This window comes from Sebastes umbrosus, chromosome 2 (genome assembly GCF_015220745.1).
Source record: "Sebastes umbrosus isolate fSebUmb1 chromosome 2, fSebUmb1.pri, whole genome shotgun sequence".
Classification (NCBI taxonomy): domain Eukaryota; kingdom Metazoa; phylum Chordata; class Actinopteri; order Perciformes; family Sebastidae; genus Sebastes; species Sebastes umbrosus.
In genome coordinates, this window is record NC_051270.1 from 12,385,124 (window position 1) to 12,403,190 (window position 18,067).

At 40.1% G+C, this 18,067-nt stretch overlaps 1 protein-coding gene across 22 annotated transcripts in view; it reads right to left on the reverse strand.

Moving 5' to 3' along the window:
- The window catches only part of si:dkey-205h23.2 (CUGBP Elav-like family member 4), a 163,099-nt gene extending 151,038 nt beyond the window's left edge, over window positions 1-12,061 (reverse strand). For 5 of the 22 annotated variants that reach the window (XR_005209784.1, XM_037791504.1, XM_037791514.1 and 2 more), the window contains exon 1: window positions 11,181-12,060. Coding sequence is in view for 21 of the 22 variants with exons in the window: in XM_037791504.1 (XP_037647432.1) it covers window positions 11,181-11,430 (250 nt within the window). In the remaining variant the exon portion in view is untranslated. Of the gene's footprint in view, window positions 1-11,180 lie in introns of all 22 variants that reach the window. The other 17 variants (XM_037791588.1, XM_037791494.1, XM_037791426.1 and 14 more) reach the window with 6 other exon arrangements.
- Window positions 12,062-18,067: the final 6,006 nt, after the last annotated feature.

Consider the following 18,067-nt stretch of genomic DNA (forward strand, 5'->3'; position numbering starts at 1 on the left):
CTTAAAGCTCGGGTTGTTTATCTTGAGAAACTAGCAAGAGTACGCTAGATCAGTCATTCCCAAAGACTGGCTCGGGGCCCACAGGTGGGTCACAGGAAATTTAATTTGGGTCGCCAAATACATTTGCCGAATTTCTTCCATAGTCTTTTATTTAACATTTATATTAGTACTTTGAGCCACATGAGGGAGCCTGAACGTTCATATTATTCTGATAATTGTGGCCTACTTATAATATTGAATCTAATTTGAAAGGCTATACATTCTGTTTGTTTTACTGATGAGAGGAAAAAAAACAAGAGGCTGTTAATTCTACCTAAATGCATGTATTTGGTCGCATTTATAAAGTATTTAAAGTGTATGATGTTTTCAATAACATGCATGAAACGAAGTTGTAATTTATCAAACGTATATCTCTTAAAAATAGCTTGTTTACCTATTCAAGATAGGTGGATAAGGTGATGCGGAAATGGTTGTAAAAATGGTCAGGAACGTTCATTTAAGCACAAATTTGCTCTTTTCACAATTTATAGATAAGGTCTGTTATGTTGCGTCATGAGGGTTTGTCATTTTTAAAAAGTGGGTCCCCAGAAAAAAAGTTTGTGAAATACTGCACTAGAATTTAAAAATTATCTAGCCGAAAAACCAAGCCCAGTGTTGCAAAATCTTTTCAGATGAAAGTAGCTAGAAGCATTAGCTCCAAAAGTCGCTAAATCTAGCGAGAAAGTCGCCAATTCGGCAACACTGAGCCCGTCGGTTAAAGCCTCCCTCCAAAGCCACTCCCTCAAAATTATCATCATGAATGTAAACAACAAACATGTCTATTGTTTGATTGGACGGGTTTATTACAGTCCTGCAACAGCCACAGATAACAGATTTTTTCTTTTTTTGTCAGAGCATTTGATTTATTGATTGCTGTCACATGTAAAGAGAATTTCAACAAATATAACAACAGATGTTTTTGAAGATTACCAACCCTAGCTTTAAGAACTTTATAGTAGACCACAAAACGTGAAATCCAAAACTCATATCCATGTCATTATGATGATCTAGGGATTTCAGCATAAAGTACCCAACAAATTACAATGTCTAAAATACAAAAAATACTGATTGTAAAAGCTAAGAGCAAAACAGATTAAACAAAGATAAACTCTAGCTTTCTCCATCATCTTTACGTAAGTCCATTTAGATTGCACAAAACAGTCAAACACAGATCTTGATTTTCATTGGATAGCTCTACCATGAAAGTCCATTTCTAAATGCACCGTGTAAAGCCAGCCTAACACCTCTCCATTGATGTTTGTTCAGAGATTAAGCATCCCTACAGTCGACTTCCAAAAACCACATAGCAAACTTCCAAATGGACCCAGAGATTTGTGACTTCACTGGAGTAATTCCAATCTACGCAAGCCATAATATAAGACTTACTGGAGTTTTACAAGCTATTGCCAAAAACATGAATTATATTAAAATGGAATTCATATACTGCGCTGACAATTGGAATGTGGCTCTCTGAAGTTAATAGCTCTGTAGCCTCGGAGAAAATAACACGCTGGTTGAGAAATAAGATTAAAATTTTACACGTTTCAAAATATGACGACCCCTTCAGATTAGATTTACTGAACTCATGCATATGTTCACTGTTTGAGAATAACATGTTTGCTATATTGTTTGTATTTTTGCAAAATGAAATAACAAAACTGTTCATACAAGTGTAAAAACAGGTGTGTTCCTGGAGGTTAAGTCTAAATTGTGAGTGATGATGGAAAATGCTTAGTCACCCCAGATAGGGTGTTATCGCTTTCTTTTCATTAGTACAAAATATGCGTAGTGCTTTCTGATGAATGATCACTTTCATAGTTATTGAGCCGGGCGCAGGAGGAAAAAGTCAAACATCTTTTTTTAGCTGCCAAGTAATTAAAATCCTCTGGTGATGAGCTGAAACTGTACCCCCGCACATCTCTGGAGACTTTTCTTTAAGTTGGAAAATCCAGGAAAACAGAATGAATATGCATCGATAAATAAGTCCCTAACAAAAATGTGACAGCCTTCATTAAAGGGTGACTGGTTGCTCTGTTACGCGCTTGGCAGAGCTGACAGTGGGTGACCCCGTTCAGAAGAGGTTTTGCACTGTGCAGCATAATTTCCCATTACTGCATGTCACACCTGCTGCCAAGGATTCCCATGGGAGGAACGAGACACACACACACACACACACTCACACATACAGATGATACCCGGCATGCAGCACATAGCACCCATCGCCCCTAAAACCCAGCAACACACTCTGGCGCCCGGCCAAGAGAGCTCCCTTTCACGACAACCTTCACCCACCTCCACAACTAGGCAGTTACTCAGGAGGAAAAATCACCTAAACGACACTGATGAAACAGCACGCCACACAGCAAAGCAGAAAAGTTTGGGAGCCTGGGGGAACACTCTTCATCCTTTGTGACATTACAAAACTGTGGGACATGAGCCGAGGCCTCCCCGGGGTGGCATGTCCTAGCAAAGGCTTATGGGAATCGTAGGCTGTTGCTGACACGCTTCTCCTAACCTTTTTTGAGGGTATGTTCACCGTGCCGCTTTGCTGCATATTGCCAAGAAATTTAGTAAACACCTTGAGAAGATTTCATCACATAAAATTGTCCCTACCACATTTGGCATATAAACTCTGGTAAACTTTTTCTCAACAAAGTTTAGCAGTAAAGTTTTTTTTTTATTATTTGATCATTGTCCTTACAGGAAAGTAGCTTTGGTCTAATGAAACATAAACTTTGAAAAAATCCCACTTTGGGGTGCAAGAATGAAAAACATAATTTATAAAAAAAACAAAAAAACAACTGTAATTTAATAAAATATTTTTATTATTTATCTTTTCACTTTTTCTAAACTTTTTTTTTTTTAACTAAGTACATTAACACAATTAAAATTTACATTTACTTAAGTACAATTTTTAGGTGGCTGTAGTTATTTTTTCTCCATTTTAAGCTACTTTACACTTCGACTTCACTACATTTATTTTACAACTGTAGTTACTAGTTATTTCAGATTAAGATTTGACATGCAAAAAAAAAATCAGTTTATAAAATATGATGCACGACCAACCCATCAGTTTATGAAGTAATTCAAATCCGCTTCTCCTAACCAACTATAACATTAGGGCTTACATGTTAATGCATCAGTAATTCTATAATACATAATATACTACTATTTAAGAACATTTTATTTCAGATCCTTGTGGACTTTTACTTATATTCCATACTTCATTGTAATGGATAATCTTTGTAGTGGTGCTTGATTTAATGATGTGAATATTTCAGGTCCAAAAACTGGACCAGTGTTTATGCTTAAAGCAAGTGAAACTCCATCTGAAACAAGTGAAGCAATCTCTCGCCACTACAGATGTGTCTAGTTAGTTAGTTCAAATGATTTGTTAAACTGGACTTTTTGTGCAGTGTAGCCTTTAATATCCAGGCCAGCTGCGTGGCTGCCTCGGCTCCCTCGCAGTGGTGGAAAACCGGCGGGACTTTAGGAAAGCTTCATATCCAACAATGCTGGCTCAGGGGACATCTTAAGCCCAAAGGACTCAGTGACTGAGAAAGCAAGTTGTGGAACAGATGAGCATTCAGCCCGGAGAACATGAGGAGAGGCACCATGATACGGTTTGAGGGGAGGTAACAAGGACGTAGCAGCTGGTAGCAGGTTAGGGCTGTCAGCTTAAAATTCTAAATTGACTAATTGGCATGGGATTACATTCGCACTTGCAGGTTATCCCACATTGTTGTCCTCTTGGTGCAATCATACAAATGGAGCTTTCAAAAACATGCCACTTTCATTGGTCTGTGGTAATGTAGCAGCAAGTGATTTAGACTGTCTGCACAACAAAAACTTTGACATGTTCACTGTGATGTATTACATAACTTTGATAACTGACGCAAGACTTTTGAGTCTTTTAAATCTTGTAAGTATTTAGCAATAATTTAAAGTGCAGATTATTTGTAGTTATAAGGATAAAATGTGAAAAAAATACTAGTTTGGTCCTTTAATGCTTCAATGTTTCTCATTGCTGTTATGGTACTAGTGCTTAAAGGTGCAGTGTGTAGGATCTGGCGGCATCTAGTGGTGAGGTTGCAGATTGCAACCAATTTAAACTTCTCCCGTGGGCCAAGCGTAGGAGAACTACAGTGTCCAACGTGTAAACACGAATGGCCTCATCTTGAGCCAGTTGTATAGCGTAGGTAATTTGGAGAATAGCAGAGTCAGTGGGTAGAGTGTGTGTGTGTACGTGGGAAGTGAATGGTGAAGCAAGAGAGAGAGAGTGGCGGCAAATGTGTGTGTGATGTGAGCAAAAAAAGGTGAGTTAGTGGAGCAGAAGACAGAGTTAGTTTAGCTTTGAGAATATCAAGTGGATGTTCACTGGAAGTTCCAGTTGGTGCAGAAATAAATGCTGCAGCTCCTCAAGACCAACAGAGGTGAGGCGCCGTGGTAGCTCACCTGGTAGAGCGAGCGCCCCATGTACCAAGCCAATGCTGAGTCCTTATCGCAATGGCCCAGGGTTCAAATCTGACCCGCGGTCCTTTGCTGCATGTCATCCCCTCTCTCTGTCTCTCTCTCTCTCTGCCCCTTTCATGACTGTCACTGTCTCTACCATTAAAGGCAAAAACGGCGGCTTAGTGGAGTGACGGGGGTTAATAGATCCCTAGCTAATAGAGCCCCCTAAATGTTACACACTGTTCCTTTAAGATACCGTATTAATTTTCAGCAAATAACTCAAATAACATTTAAAGCTTCCATTGTGAATTAAAGTTTGAATTAACCATGGACTGCAGGAGAAAGCAGTTGCATTTATTAAATGGAAAGAAGAAGAAGAGTAGGAGAACGTGACTCTGCTGGTGGTTCAACAGAAGGACTGGTGGCTTCCTGTGATGAGCAGGTTAAGTGGGGTGAAAATAATACTTTGGTAATCAAAGACAATTTACCGCACTATAATTTCAGAGAAGGACAAAAGTTCAGCAAATTATGTTGAAGGCAAATGAAAAAGTAAACCCTGTAAACTAGTTCAAAGAGAAAGCAGGAAATGTGTCTTTGCGTTTGCGAGACACGTTTCGGGTAATTACTTAAAGAACCCCCCCCCCCCTCCCTCCCTTTGTAACGCTTCTTCTAACAGTTTGTTTTAAAATGGAAATTGCATGCATCCAGGCATTAAGAGTAAATTGTGCTTTTTTTAAGGCATCAGGTACCTGTAATTGAAATAACTCCAGAACAAATTTGTATAAAATTTCAATTCATTAGCAGCGAATTCATGAATCATGAGCAATTTGCTCTCCTCCAGTCTCCTCGCACGTGTCTGATCCAAGAATGTTCATTAAAGTGGGAAAAGGAATGCAAATTAATTTCCAAAAAAGATGTGGGCACAAAAGAGTATGTAAAACAACTGGATGCTGCTGAGTGTGACAGCCTGACCCTCTCATGGGCACTGAGACAAATACGATGAGAGGATTCATCAAGCGCTTCATGTTTTCTGTGTTAAGCACGCTATTACCTGCTGAGCATCTTTCAGTCCATCTACATTCGGAGCGGTTAGCTGTCTGGTTCACACGCGGCCCCCTTTCTAATGATCAAAGAGGTCATCTGTAGACTTACGCTACACCTGTCACTCAACGTCCACAAAGTGTCAATCACTGTCCAACACTTCCTCTACAACACTGTAGATAAAAGCCAATACAAGCATGGATCTGTAACTCAGAGTAGCCGTGACTAAAAGTCGCAAAACATTTTTTTTTTTTTTCAAGCAACAGAATTGAATTTCTTAGAAAACCACAAAAGTGTCTACGAATTGAAAAGTCACTTTCAAGGATTTGTTGTTACATCCTATGACTCATTTGCAATTAGATATTAGTGCCCTACTGTGGTTTACTTTTGACATCTCACTGCCTGAGAGGGTTTTTTATGTCAATTTGGCAGGCTATTTATAGCCAATTACACTGCATGGACCTACCGAGGAGAGGAGAATGGATGAGGATATTTAACATCTCTTTGTATCTCTTCCTCCTGGCTGTGTGGTGCAGCTCCGAGTCCCTCGTCTCAGCGTCGGAGACGGATTGATAGATAACGCTACTCAAGCAAAAGATTTGCCCCCCACCAACATTCAGCGTGTCTGAACAATGCATGCGTTCTGGCACTGACACTAAGTATTATGATAATGTAGTGCTCAGCGAAATGATGGATGTTAAACAGCACGACCTGGCTGCACGGCGCACCGACGAGCGCCGTGCCCGCCAATAGTGTCAAGTCATCCCACGCGCTGCATAAGGCTCCCTGACGACACACAAACTATCAACATTAAAGGCAACAGTGTCTAACAACTACGAGGCTAGGATATAATCATCTGTTAAAAGAAACAGATGAGAAAAAACGCTTTCTGAATAAGCATCAGCTACACTAATCCACTGAAGTGTACAGGAAAATATAAAACACAAAATTCCCCAGATATTCAGACAAGTCCCTGGAGAAACCCGAAATGCCCAAAGTAAGAATTCACAAAGCACAAAACATCTGTTCAGACTGATGCATTACAATCCGCATGAATTAGTCATGAGCAAACATGACATGTTTTGATCTGCCCTTAAATCCATAATTATGGTGCAGTTCTGTGTCACAGGACTCAGGCTGCGATAAAAAAGGTAGTGCTGCAAATCATCCATTAGGTACGGTTTACTAACTGATGCCAACAGCCATATACATCATCTATCCGAAACAAATCAAATCTCCCTCAACCACAAACTGAGCTCAAAGAGGGATTTCAAAGTAGTAGTCAAACTAAATTCATGGCACTGCACTAAATCTTTATGAACTTTATGTTTTTAGGGTTCGTGGTGCCAAGCTGATTATATCCTCCCCCACTCTTCTGTCGCTCTGCTGTGACAAAATGTTTGTGTTACTGTTTATGATAAAAAAATGTGGATTGAATTTGTGACACTATAATAACATTGGGAGCCTCCCGGGCCTTTGGCATAATAGCTAGCCAATATCCATTGGCATATTATGCATTTTTGTGAACCAAACAGAACACAAACTTTTTAAACCACTATGCAATACATACTGTATAAGATTATTGCAAAACCTTATTGTATAGAGGTGGAGGAAATAACTCAAGCCCTATACTACTCTATTCTTGATGGTTGTTACACAGCTACGTGTACAACACTTGTCTGTATATTCATCGAAGTAGTACAACATCGGCTTGAAATTAAATTATTCACTGGACTGAAGAGTGTGTGAAGTTGTGAAGATGTTTCTCAACACCCATCCTAAGGATTTCTACTGGGAGGCAGACAGTAACCTGACATGTGACCCAAACATCTACAGGTATCTACCCTCATATGACATCATGATGTGAACAACCCAGAGAGGTTGAAATGTCAAGAACTCACCACCAACCAGTATAAATAATGAAACTTCTTGGATGAGTCACATAACGTCTTCAACTGTAAAACTATAGTCCAATGTATAATTTAATTTCTGCCTAAAGCTAATACTTATACTAGGTGTGTTTTTTTCCAATCGCGTTTTGAACTAATATGATGTTTTACTGTATAAATGTGATGGACCGCCAGCAACCTGAAAATCATTTCACTCTTTAGAGATCTTCTTTAAACCTGCTTTAACTATTTTATTTGGCCCTTGGCAGCAGCAAAAACAAACCGTTGTTTATTTACACGTTATGTTTCTGGCGTTTCTGACCACCTGATGAATGTAAGTCCAATATTTACTCTCCCTTTAGCTCTGCTTTTAGTCTCCACTATCTCTTTAGGGAAATGTATGGATGCTCTGATACGTTAAGCAGCTAGTCGCTAACATAGACTGTATATAAGAAGTGGATTTAGTCACCGTGACGTCACCCATTGGTTTGTGGACTGCTGTTTTGAATCCTCGAATTTGGCATTTTGGCCGTCATCATCTTGTTTTTTGGAATCAGAAGTGACACGAGAGGGTGGAGCTAATAATGCTGAATAAGACGTTTTTAGGCGACCAGAAAGATTAGAATTAACTTTCATGAATTGAAAACACACTGCGAAAGGGTTAAAGTTCTAAGACGAAAACACGGACAACTCCCAGACCGGAGAACGCCCTAAAACTACCCTGCTTTATGGTCTATTTGACTCTAAATGGGACCATAATCTACTAAATGAACATCATGCTGTATTGAAGAAGACTTGAAACTATCGATTGAGACCATAAACTCATGTTTACAATGTTTACTGAGGTAATAAATCAAGTGAGTAGTAGGGTCATTTTCTCATAGACTTCTACACAATCAGACTTCTTTTTGCAACCAAAGGCGTCGCCCCCTGCTGGCTGTTAGAAAGAATGCAAGTTTAAGGCACTTTCACATTGGCTTCACTTTTCAGACGCGGAGGTTGCTGCCTGGTCACCAACTTTGTCTGGAATTGTAACAAGTTGTGCTCTACCATATACTCTTGAATATAAAACTTTTACACAACTATAAACTTCACTGTCAAGTTTGGGTTTTATATCCTTATTGATTTCAGCCGGTAAATGAGGAGGAAAATGTTTAACAGTAAAGCAAGAACCAGCTTTCTTGTATTATTATTTTTTATTATTACATTTTGTTCACAGGCTTTTTTTAAAGAGGACTTATGTACAACTTGGTACTTTAATATACATTATTTCTGAAGCAATTAAATTTCACATTGATGAAGTCTGTGTAATACGGTTAAAGCTGCGGAAAATAGCCAGTAAACCTTGAGATGAGATTGCTTGTCAAATTAAATCACATAATGTGTAAGTTAGAAGTCTACTGATATACAGTATAAGACTGATGTACTGACCTTGGTGTGTTGTTTGCAACAGAATTCAGTTTAAAGAAACCAAAGTAATTCCACAGTACAGTCAAAGTAATTAATTCTACATTCAATTCCTCTACAAAAGCTTTTCTCTGTTTCAGGATGGGCATCCATTCAGTGCTTTAAAGTGCTCTCCTTGAGTGACACAGCAAATGATACACTATACTTCTGTTTTGTTAACGACACTAATCCCATTTTCTTACTCTAGTACTTTCTTGCTTCGGTCTACAGGTATCACACATCGACGCAGCGTGAGGCATGAACACGGTTTAGGTGAGTGGCCAATAAGAAAAACTCATCCATATAATGCATTGGTGAAATCTTATTAAAAGTGCACGCTTGTGCTCCCAAAGTGACTTTGAATGTCACGCGGGATGAAGTGGGCATAACGCATACATCAGAGTGGCCTTGGCGGAAGAAGATTTGAACGGGCACACAGTCTGGCTTTGGAACAGGATTATCCGTCCCGAGGCAACCATCCTCCAGAGTGTTGACATTCAGGGATAGTCGAGGACAGGCGTAAACAACATCAGAAATATTGTTTTAATCGATCATTGGGGCTCCAAAGAGGAGCACCGGAAAGAGGAGGAGCAGGTTTCAGCAACCGGCGATGCTGATGCTGTGCTGGAGGAACAGGTGGTGCACGGAGACCTTCAGGGTTTGCACACACACAAGAAAGCAACGCTGAGCCCACACTCATTTCTTTCCCTCCACAAGAACGCTTTGACTTGCGCTGATCAATAAGATCATGAACTGTAGCCACTGACTAACATATCATACATAATTTGCCTTGCCTTCTAATGAATAGATTTTTTTTTTTTTTACAGATTGTGAATTCAGTGTGTGTGTGATTTAAAATTCCATCTAAAATTGCAGCATAATTAACAAAAATACTATCAATCACAAACAGCAGTGGCATAATAACACAAGCTGATAATAAACTAGGTAGGACAGCCGGCTTATGTGTGATGACACGGATAGGGCTGGAAGTCTGACCTTATTTTGGCTTTATTAATAAATGAAATAATAAAATGAAGAAATTAAATGATAAAATGAAAAACACTAGCAAATAAAGGCTTAAAAAGCCAGGAATTATAATAATAATAGTAATAATACTAACTTTTATTATTACATTTTTAGATTTCCCTTAGCCACGATAGAATGAGATTAAACACTAGTGGAAGGTGCAATTCAAGATTTGTAATAAAAAAATTAAAAATCTAAATGCAAATAGGAATAAAGCCACTGCCTTTTCAATAATGTATATATTATAAGTACATTAAATTCATATTATATTTGGTTGTACATTAAAATGTTCAAATATAATAAGATAAGTGCAATAAGTTGTGTTTAAAACCAGACTTTGAATTTTGGGGACTTTTATTTGTGCCAAGCAGCACCATTATAACTATCATTAGAAGTGATCGATCTCTGACTAATTACTAAGTGAATACTGATCGTGTTGGACAGTGAGTGCAGGGTGGTGAGAACAGAACAGAACAGAACAGAACAAGCGAGAGAGAGAGAGAGAGAGAGAGAGAGAGGACACGATGCATGCTGGATCTCAGCCTCTACTATTATCCTGCTTTTGTACTTCCTGACTGCAAACCCGCCCACGGAGCAGCAGCAGCAGCATCACAATACACAGCTGCCATGTAAATAGTATTTTCCACCCTCTAATGACGTCCGAAGAAGAAGAGCAGGCTTACATACATATTATAGCCCTCTGAAAGGTCAAAGCAGCATGCCAGCACCACCTTAATCACGGATGCTGATTGCCTGATAATGGTTTGCACTTTCCGCACTCCTCCTGAAAGCATTTTGTTTATTTCTTTCTCTCTGTGCTGCAAATGGACTCTGTGATGCAGAACAGTTTTTTTTTTTATTTTATGTGAAGATATTTTTTTTTTTTTTGCAGCTGCATGAATAATAACATGGAGTTTCTTCTTTTTGCCTGCTGTCCCGCCCCCCTTTTAAACAGCACATGAGAGTCAATGTAAACACACAAAGGCGTTTTTTTCCAGCTGTGTAGTATTCACGTGGATGGATGGATGATGGTGATGCTGCTGGACGCACTAACAATTAACCCTGAGCTCCACGTGTTCTCCCTCTCACACCTCACATATTTGTGTAGGTGTGTATGTATGCATGTGTGTGTGTGTGTGTGATGCTCTCACTCTGTCCCGAAACATCTGGAAAATGAACACACTTTTCCTCTCTCTGCCCTCTGAATCAGGACGCTCTTTGATTCCTCTCCATCTCTGTCTATCTTAAAGGGACACAAAAGTATAAAGCATAAAAAAGAAAACCAACCTTTATGCATTCCGGTGAACCTGTCTTTCAGTACAGTGAGTTCGTATATCTTTCCGAATTCCTCAAACAGCGGTTTCAGGTCCTTTTCCTCCAGGTTTCTGGGAATCTGCCCGATGAAAAGCTTGATGGCGTCGTGGTCCTTCATTGGGATGGTGTTCTGGCCGATGGTGAGCCCGTTCATCCTGCCGGCGCTGTTCGTGGTGCTGAATCCATTCTCTTGCTGCACTCCGTTTGCAGTGACTGTAGCCATCTTTCCTCAATGGGGCCGGCGAGCTGCTCTCTCTCTCTCTCTCTCTCTCTCTCTCTCTCTCTGTGTAGTCAACTGCACACTGTGTGTCTCCCCTCCTCTTCCTCACTATCCCCACTACTCCTCCTCCTGGTTCTCCCTCCCTATACTCTCTCTCCTCTTCCCTTGTTTTTGGAATCAGCCCCTTATTTTTTTTTTTTTTTTTTTTTTCTTATGCTTTATGTCTTTTCATTTTTTAAAGCGCCTTCTGCTGCCACTCTGACCGTGACGTCAGCTCGTACTCTTAAAGAGCAGGCAGGCCACGCCCCCCCCCTTTCCATCATCTCATTTGCATAATGAGCCCAGGCCAATGGGAGAGCAGGGATGACTGGAGGGTCCCTCAGGGTAGACTAGGAATGCAAACATTTGTGTAAGAGTGGAAAAGCTTGGGACATTTAAACAGTGCCAAGGCAGCGTTTTGTGCTATTACAGTGTGTCCTGCTTATGTCAGGTCATTTAGTTTTAGTTTTAGCAACGAGGCACAATCGGGGGTCGGTTTTTGGGGGGAATAAAATCGTAAATGGACTTGCATTTATATAGCGCTTTTCTAGTCTTCCGACCACTCAAAGCGCTTTACACTACATGCCAGCATTCACACACTGATGGCAGAGGCTGCTAAGGTGCCACCTTTACCCATCAGGATCTAATCTAAATACTCATTCACATACCGATGGCTATGCCTTCAGGAGCAATTTGGGGTTTGCTCAAGGACACATCAACATGTGACCCGGAGCACCCAGGGATCGAACCACCGACCTTGATTGGTGGACAACCTGCTCTACCCTCTGAGCCACAGCCGCCCTAAATAGCTTTGTAATGGCAACTCATAGCGTAGATGCTCTACATCAGTACTTTTAAATATTTAAATAAATCTGGTGAATCAGAATTTAAAACTGCGGTTATAAAGAATATGTCCTTTATTTTGGGTGATTTATATCTTTAATATATTTTAATTCTTGTATACTGTACAATGGAGGATTTACAATATGTAGACCGTGTCCTCATAACACTTCTGGTCTGCCGGACCCAGGTGTGCTGCTAAATAATTGCATTCATCTGGCATACTGGGCATAAAACAGTCCCTGTCAGATGTTTAGAAAGAAAACCAGCAGGGCTGTATAGGTCCCGAGGACTATTCATGAAAGACACGTGCTGTGAAGCCTCGCAGAGATGTTCTGTACAGCGGTGGTCCTCAATCCTGGACCTCAGGAGCCAGGGCCCTGCTGGTTCTCATTCTAGCATCTAACAGGGACTATTTTACACCCGAGACACCAGGTGAATGCTATTAACTACCTGGGAGGTTAGGAAACCAGCAGGGCTGGGATTTCTGTGGGATGAAAACCACTGCTCTAGGTATCGAGCTCTACTGGGCTAATATTCTTATATTTAATACTATATATTTTTCATAGGCCTAGTTAGGAGCTCTTTTAAGCATAAATACTTTATAAAATTTCAAATATCACATAAAATAAAAATTGTTCTGAGTTACTATTGCTCTAAATATAGCTTTAGCTATTGATCAAGAATTTAGCTTCAGCAGATTAAACTGTTCCCAACATGGAGTTTAAAGTGATAGTTTGGGTGTTTTGAAGTGGGGTTGTATGAGGTACCTATCCATGGTAGGTGTATTACTTAGAGTAGTAGATGTAGTAGATCTTACTGAAAGTGAAACTTATCTATGCTCTCTCCAAAGCCACCAGAATCCATTGACAAAAACAGTATAGATAAGTTTCACTTTCAGTTCAGTTCGCTGTCGGAAATTATTCTAAATATACATTAAGATGGATATCAATTTTATTAGGTTAGCCTTTCTTTTTGGTGGCTAAAATTAAGTTTTTCTGCCGTCCCCGTCCACAGTAGTACACTGCTTTGCTCCGGTGCCGGTGCGCTTGTCTGTTTCTCCAAACTGGGGGCGTGCCGACCGTCATCTACTGTAAGTAATACACCTACTATGAATAAGTAGCCCATACAAACCCCACTTCAAAACACCCAAACTATCCCTTTAAAGTACAGATCCTCATGTTGAGGCAGGACTATCATCTTTTTCACAAGTCCTCATATGATCTCTCTTAATTTTTTACAGTATGCTCTTCTCCAACATAACAGTGGGGATTTTGTTAGCTCGCTGGTACTTTACAGACATCAAGCATATTCATCAACGGTCTCAAACCTCAGCTTCTTTCATTTAAAAGGACGATTTGGAAAGAAAACGGAAGCTTGGTCAGGTGCTCCGATCAAAGGCATATTTGGGTGAATAATTAAAAAGATAGCAGCATGCTGGAATGCAGCACGCTGCAGCCTTTGGAGTGTAGCACCATTTAAAAACAAACTCTCTCTCTCCGCTTCACGAAGACAATGTGAACAGATGGAGAGGACAAATAAGGAGAGAGCACAACACTGTAGTTTTGATGTCAGCTCAGACCTCAGGATTCAGTGCTGCCTTATGTGTCACTGTCCGTGGTGCTGAATCAACACTGCCATTCAGAGACCCGTGAAATAGATTGTTGGAGCTACAATTTTAACAGAATACATGTTTGCACTACAAATTGTCTAACACCCTCTCTATCTATCTGCTGTTTCCAAACTGGCCTGTCCTTTACTTCGCACAGGGAATGATGCATTCACCGCCACTCTTCAGAATAGTTTTGTTATTCATGCAAGTGAGCATGTGCACTGACAGTGTTGCATTGCTCGCACACAGAAAGGTCTAATTAGTGCAGATGGGAATATAACGTCAATACAAGGGCAGTCCGCCTCACACTGACATGAGTAATTATGCTTGATATGACGGCATTTATGTGGATCATATCGTGTATCAGTGATCAATTGGATGTGTGCAAATTGATTATGGGAATCGTTAATAAGGGCTGCACGCTAGCATGTAGAGTAATAAGATCTGCCCTGTTTAAGGGTCTTTGAGCAAGACATGGAGTCTGTGACACCTCCGGAGGTGTTGTTCTGTAACTGAGCGTGACCTCTGATCCCTTTGTGGATTTGGGCGAGAAAACGTGGTATCAGAAGAGGAACGCACAAAACTACGTGTCCAGTGTTGAAATGCATTGAACCGACACGCTTAACCTCTGTTAGGTCAGAATTAATTGGCTAGTAAGAAGATGTAATTAAATAGTAGTGATTATTTTGTTCTGTTGCTTCTGCTAATTAGGAGACTGCAGCTGCCTTGCGATAATATTTAACATTTGTAGTGCCACATGAGTATCTATCTGTATATCTATCCATATATCTATATATCTATCTGTCTATCTGTCTGTCTATCGACTCTAACAACCCTATTTCATGTCTGCAAAAGGTAGTAACTCACCCAAAACACTTCATTCATGCTTCAAAACCTTGTTTCTTTGTCATCAAACTGGCCAATAGAACCAATATGAAAAGTTGTTTTGTCATTGTGTGAGCCGTACTGGGCAAAATATGTCAATGCTTTTTCACCATGGCAGTCAATCCTGGAAATGTTTCTTATATACAAGTTTCTGTTTTACTTGTTTGTTGACAGTAACTGTTTACTGTACTATACCAGAATGTCAGTCTTGTCTAGCCGAAGGCTATTGTAGCAGGTAAAAGTTTACTGAGAAAAGTCAATACTGTGCAATACCAGCTACACAGAAAAAGGATATGCACATTTGTGTTTACAGTAAATGTATTTGTGTAGCAATGTGTTACATGAATTATGAAAAGAAAATGCACCTTTGAGCTTTCATATATAGTCATATACAGTGAAGGGAAGATTTGACATAAACAAAAAAAAATCCATGCCAAAAAAAACGCAACAATGAAAAAACCTGCGGTAGTTCAATAAAAAAAAAAAAAAAATTGTACCTCCTCACAGTAGGCTATATGTATTACCATGTATTACCAAAGTGGTTATTTTGCAAATTGTACTTACACTTGTACTTACATGTGCCAAAACATGTGCAATTTGAATGAATGAGAAATTCTTATCTGTCACGAACAACAAACTAATTGTTCAGAGATTTGAGCTTATTGCTTTGAAAACATAATTCTCATTTGGGAATTGAGCCAAAGCGAATGAGGAAAAACTGTAAATGATTGATAACATCTTTGTCATGAAAAATTCAACAAAATCAGCATCTCCCATGAGTCAGTAATTGAGCTGACCAGTTTCTGCCCCCCGCCGATACCAAAGCAAATTTGACATTTGAATGCCTTCAGTGAGTTACTTAGTGTTTATGTTATCAGAGGATTCTTATCTACCATAAATAGACAACGGGGTGGCCACCTTTTTCAAAAAATATCTTATAGTATGATAAGCGCGTGCATTTGTAGGGTCACCCCCAGTGGGAAGTGTCGCGGTGTACCCGATGAACATGTTTGGTCACGAGGTAGTAGAGAAGTCAGCTTTGATGGATTATGAGGCGTGTGTGCGTGTGTGTGTGCGCGTTCACCCCCGATGCCTGTCAGAGTGAATGGTCTTTGGGGATAGTTGTATTCTGAGAGCAACTAACAGTAACATCTGGCACTGCATTGGCTTTGTTATGAATATTTATTTATTTCCTATTTAATCATGTCTTTGTAGACCATCTCAAAAAAATCCTGCCGAGTTTTTTTGCTCTGAGTGGGGATCAAAAACACAACGGGTCTCCCTTGTCAATACCATCAGGGCCATTCTTTCCCACAAAGACGGAGCTAATTCAGCCTCTGCTTATTGGCTTTGTGGGGGTTTTTTTTGTTTCCTTTTATTTTGTCATTTCTCTGCGGGATAGTTTGCCTGCACAGCTGTGAAGACTTGTGAAAGTGCCTGGCAGGAGGATATGCAGGTACTGCATGATCTCTTCAATTATGCCTGTCTGTAAGCATCCTCTTTGTTCGAACACAGGCAAGCGTATCAGAAAGGTTGACAGGGTTCTTCTTCTTGTCTGTGCCAAGCTCAGCACCTGGATGGTTGAACAGGGCACCTCTGCCGATTGCTCTCCTTTCAGACAAAAGCGCAGTCTGAACAGTTCCAGCTGTGTTTGTGAAGTGGCTGTGAACTTGCAAGAAGAACCAAACGGAGGGAAAGAAGTCCCTTAAGGATCTCGCGCACCTAGAGACGCATTTCCCTCAAATTATTCTCTTATTATTTCTGGATGGAAACTGTATTCGCCCATTAGCAATGAGCAAGGATTTTTTCCCTCAGTAGGCCGGCTAGAATTGGAATCGAGAGGGGGCGCGAACATGGTGAATGTGTCAGCACAATCATTTCCAGACTAATGCAAAAAATATTTACCCTGAGTATTTCACACAGTACAACTGCTATTTTCCAGTATTGAGTGAGTGCCGTTTCTGTTTTTATTACCAAAATTATTCACCCCGCTGTCAAGGTGACTTGTTGGAATGTCACAGACACACCACTTGAAACAGCTCCCAAAAAATATAGTCCCTTGAAGGAGCAAAAATCAGTGACATAAGTCATGCAATGTGCATAACAGCTTGGTGTCATGCACAATTCCTTTATACTGTGTGTTCATTATCCCATTAAAGTGGATATATGGAGTGGGCCAGGTGGAACGTAGTCATGCATGAACATTTTTCACTGTCTGTTCTGTAGAGTGAGTCCAAAAAGGAGAGCAACCATTGATATTCATGGCGCAGCCGGTATGAGGTGTGACAGTATTTTTTTGTGAATCTGCGAGTGTATATGGTAATACCAGAGCAGCCTCAAACCTCAACTGCAGTCTCTGCCTGAGGGAGGGGGTGCACTGTCCTCCCCCCTTACACACACGCACACACACACACATACACACAGGCTCAGCAAGATAAAGAACCACTCACTCAGAAGCCATAATTTTCTCTTAAAACACAATTTCTTGCCAGTTCATTTGCTTCTGTGCTGTAGGGAAAATGCAGGAGTGATTGTTGATCTAGCCCCGAACAATGTTTTTGCTAAATTAAGTTTTGCTCATTTTTATTTTGAAAAGGCGGATTACATCTATATTTCCCCTTTTATGGGCGATGTTTCGTCTGTGCTGCTGTTGATGTTCCGTTGAATGATAAGCAGGCTTCTTGCTGCATGTTTTAAGTTCACTAGTGATGCAAGGTAGTGAATAAATGAGAGAAAAACAAAGAAGAGGTCAGAGAGACCACAATGAGTCATCCGCTTTCTGGCAGCTAATGAATCCCAGAATACTCTGTGCAGGCCTCCCATGAGTACAGCCACATAGGCATTGCTTCCATCGCTGTTGCATGTTTATGCAGTATTTTGCTTTCGCTTTTTGTTAAGTATTAACTGTAGATCAGTGTGTATGTATATTATGATTCTGTATCTTTGTAGGTGGTTGGTTGGAATGATCTCATTGGTTATCTCCGTAGACTGTATATAATCAAATTGACACATGTTCTATTACAAAATCGTGACGGTTATGGAAAGTTAAAGTTACATCTCCTCTCTCATACAAATCCCGAGCCTCCGACTGTGTAACTACTTAACTCAGCAGCTGTCAATCCCAGCTGTCATCATGACGTCTCACCCCCTTTTTATAGCATCAAATAACTAAAACCAAACTTATTAGAAAAATGAACACTTTAACAATATACATCAGTGTGATAAGAACTACCTAAAATGACAGAAACCATTTTTGGGGAAAAT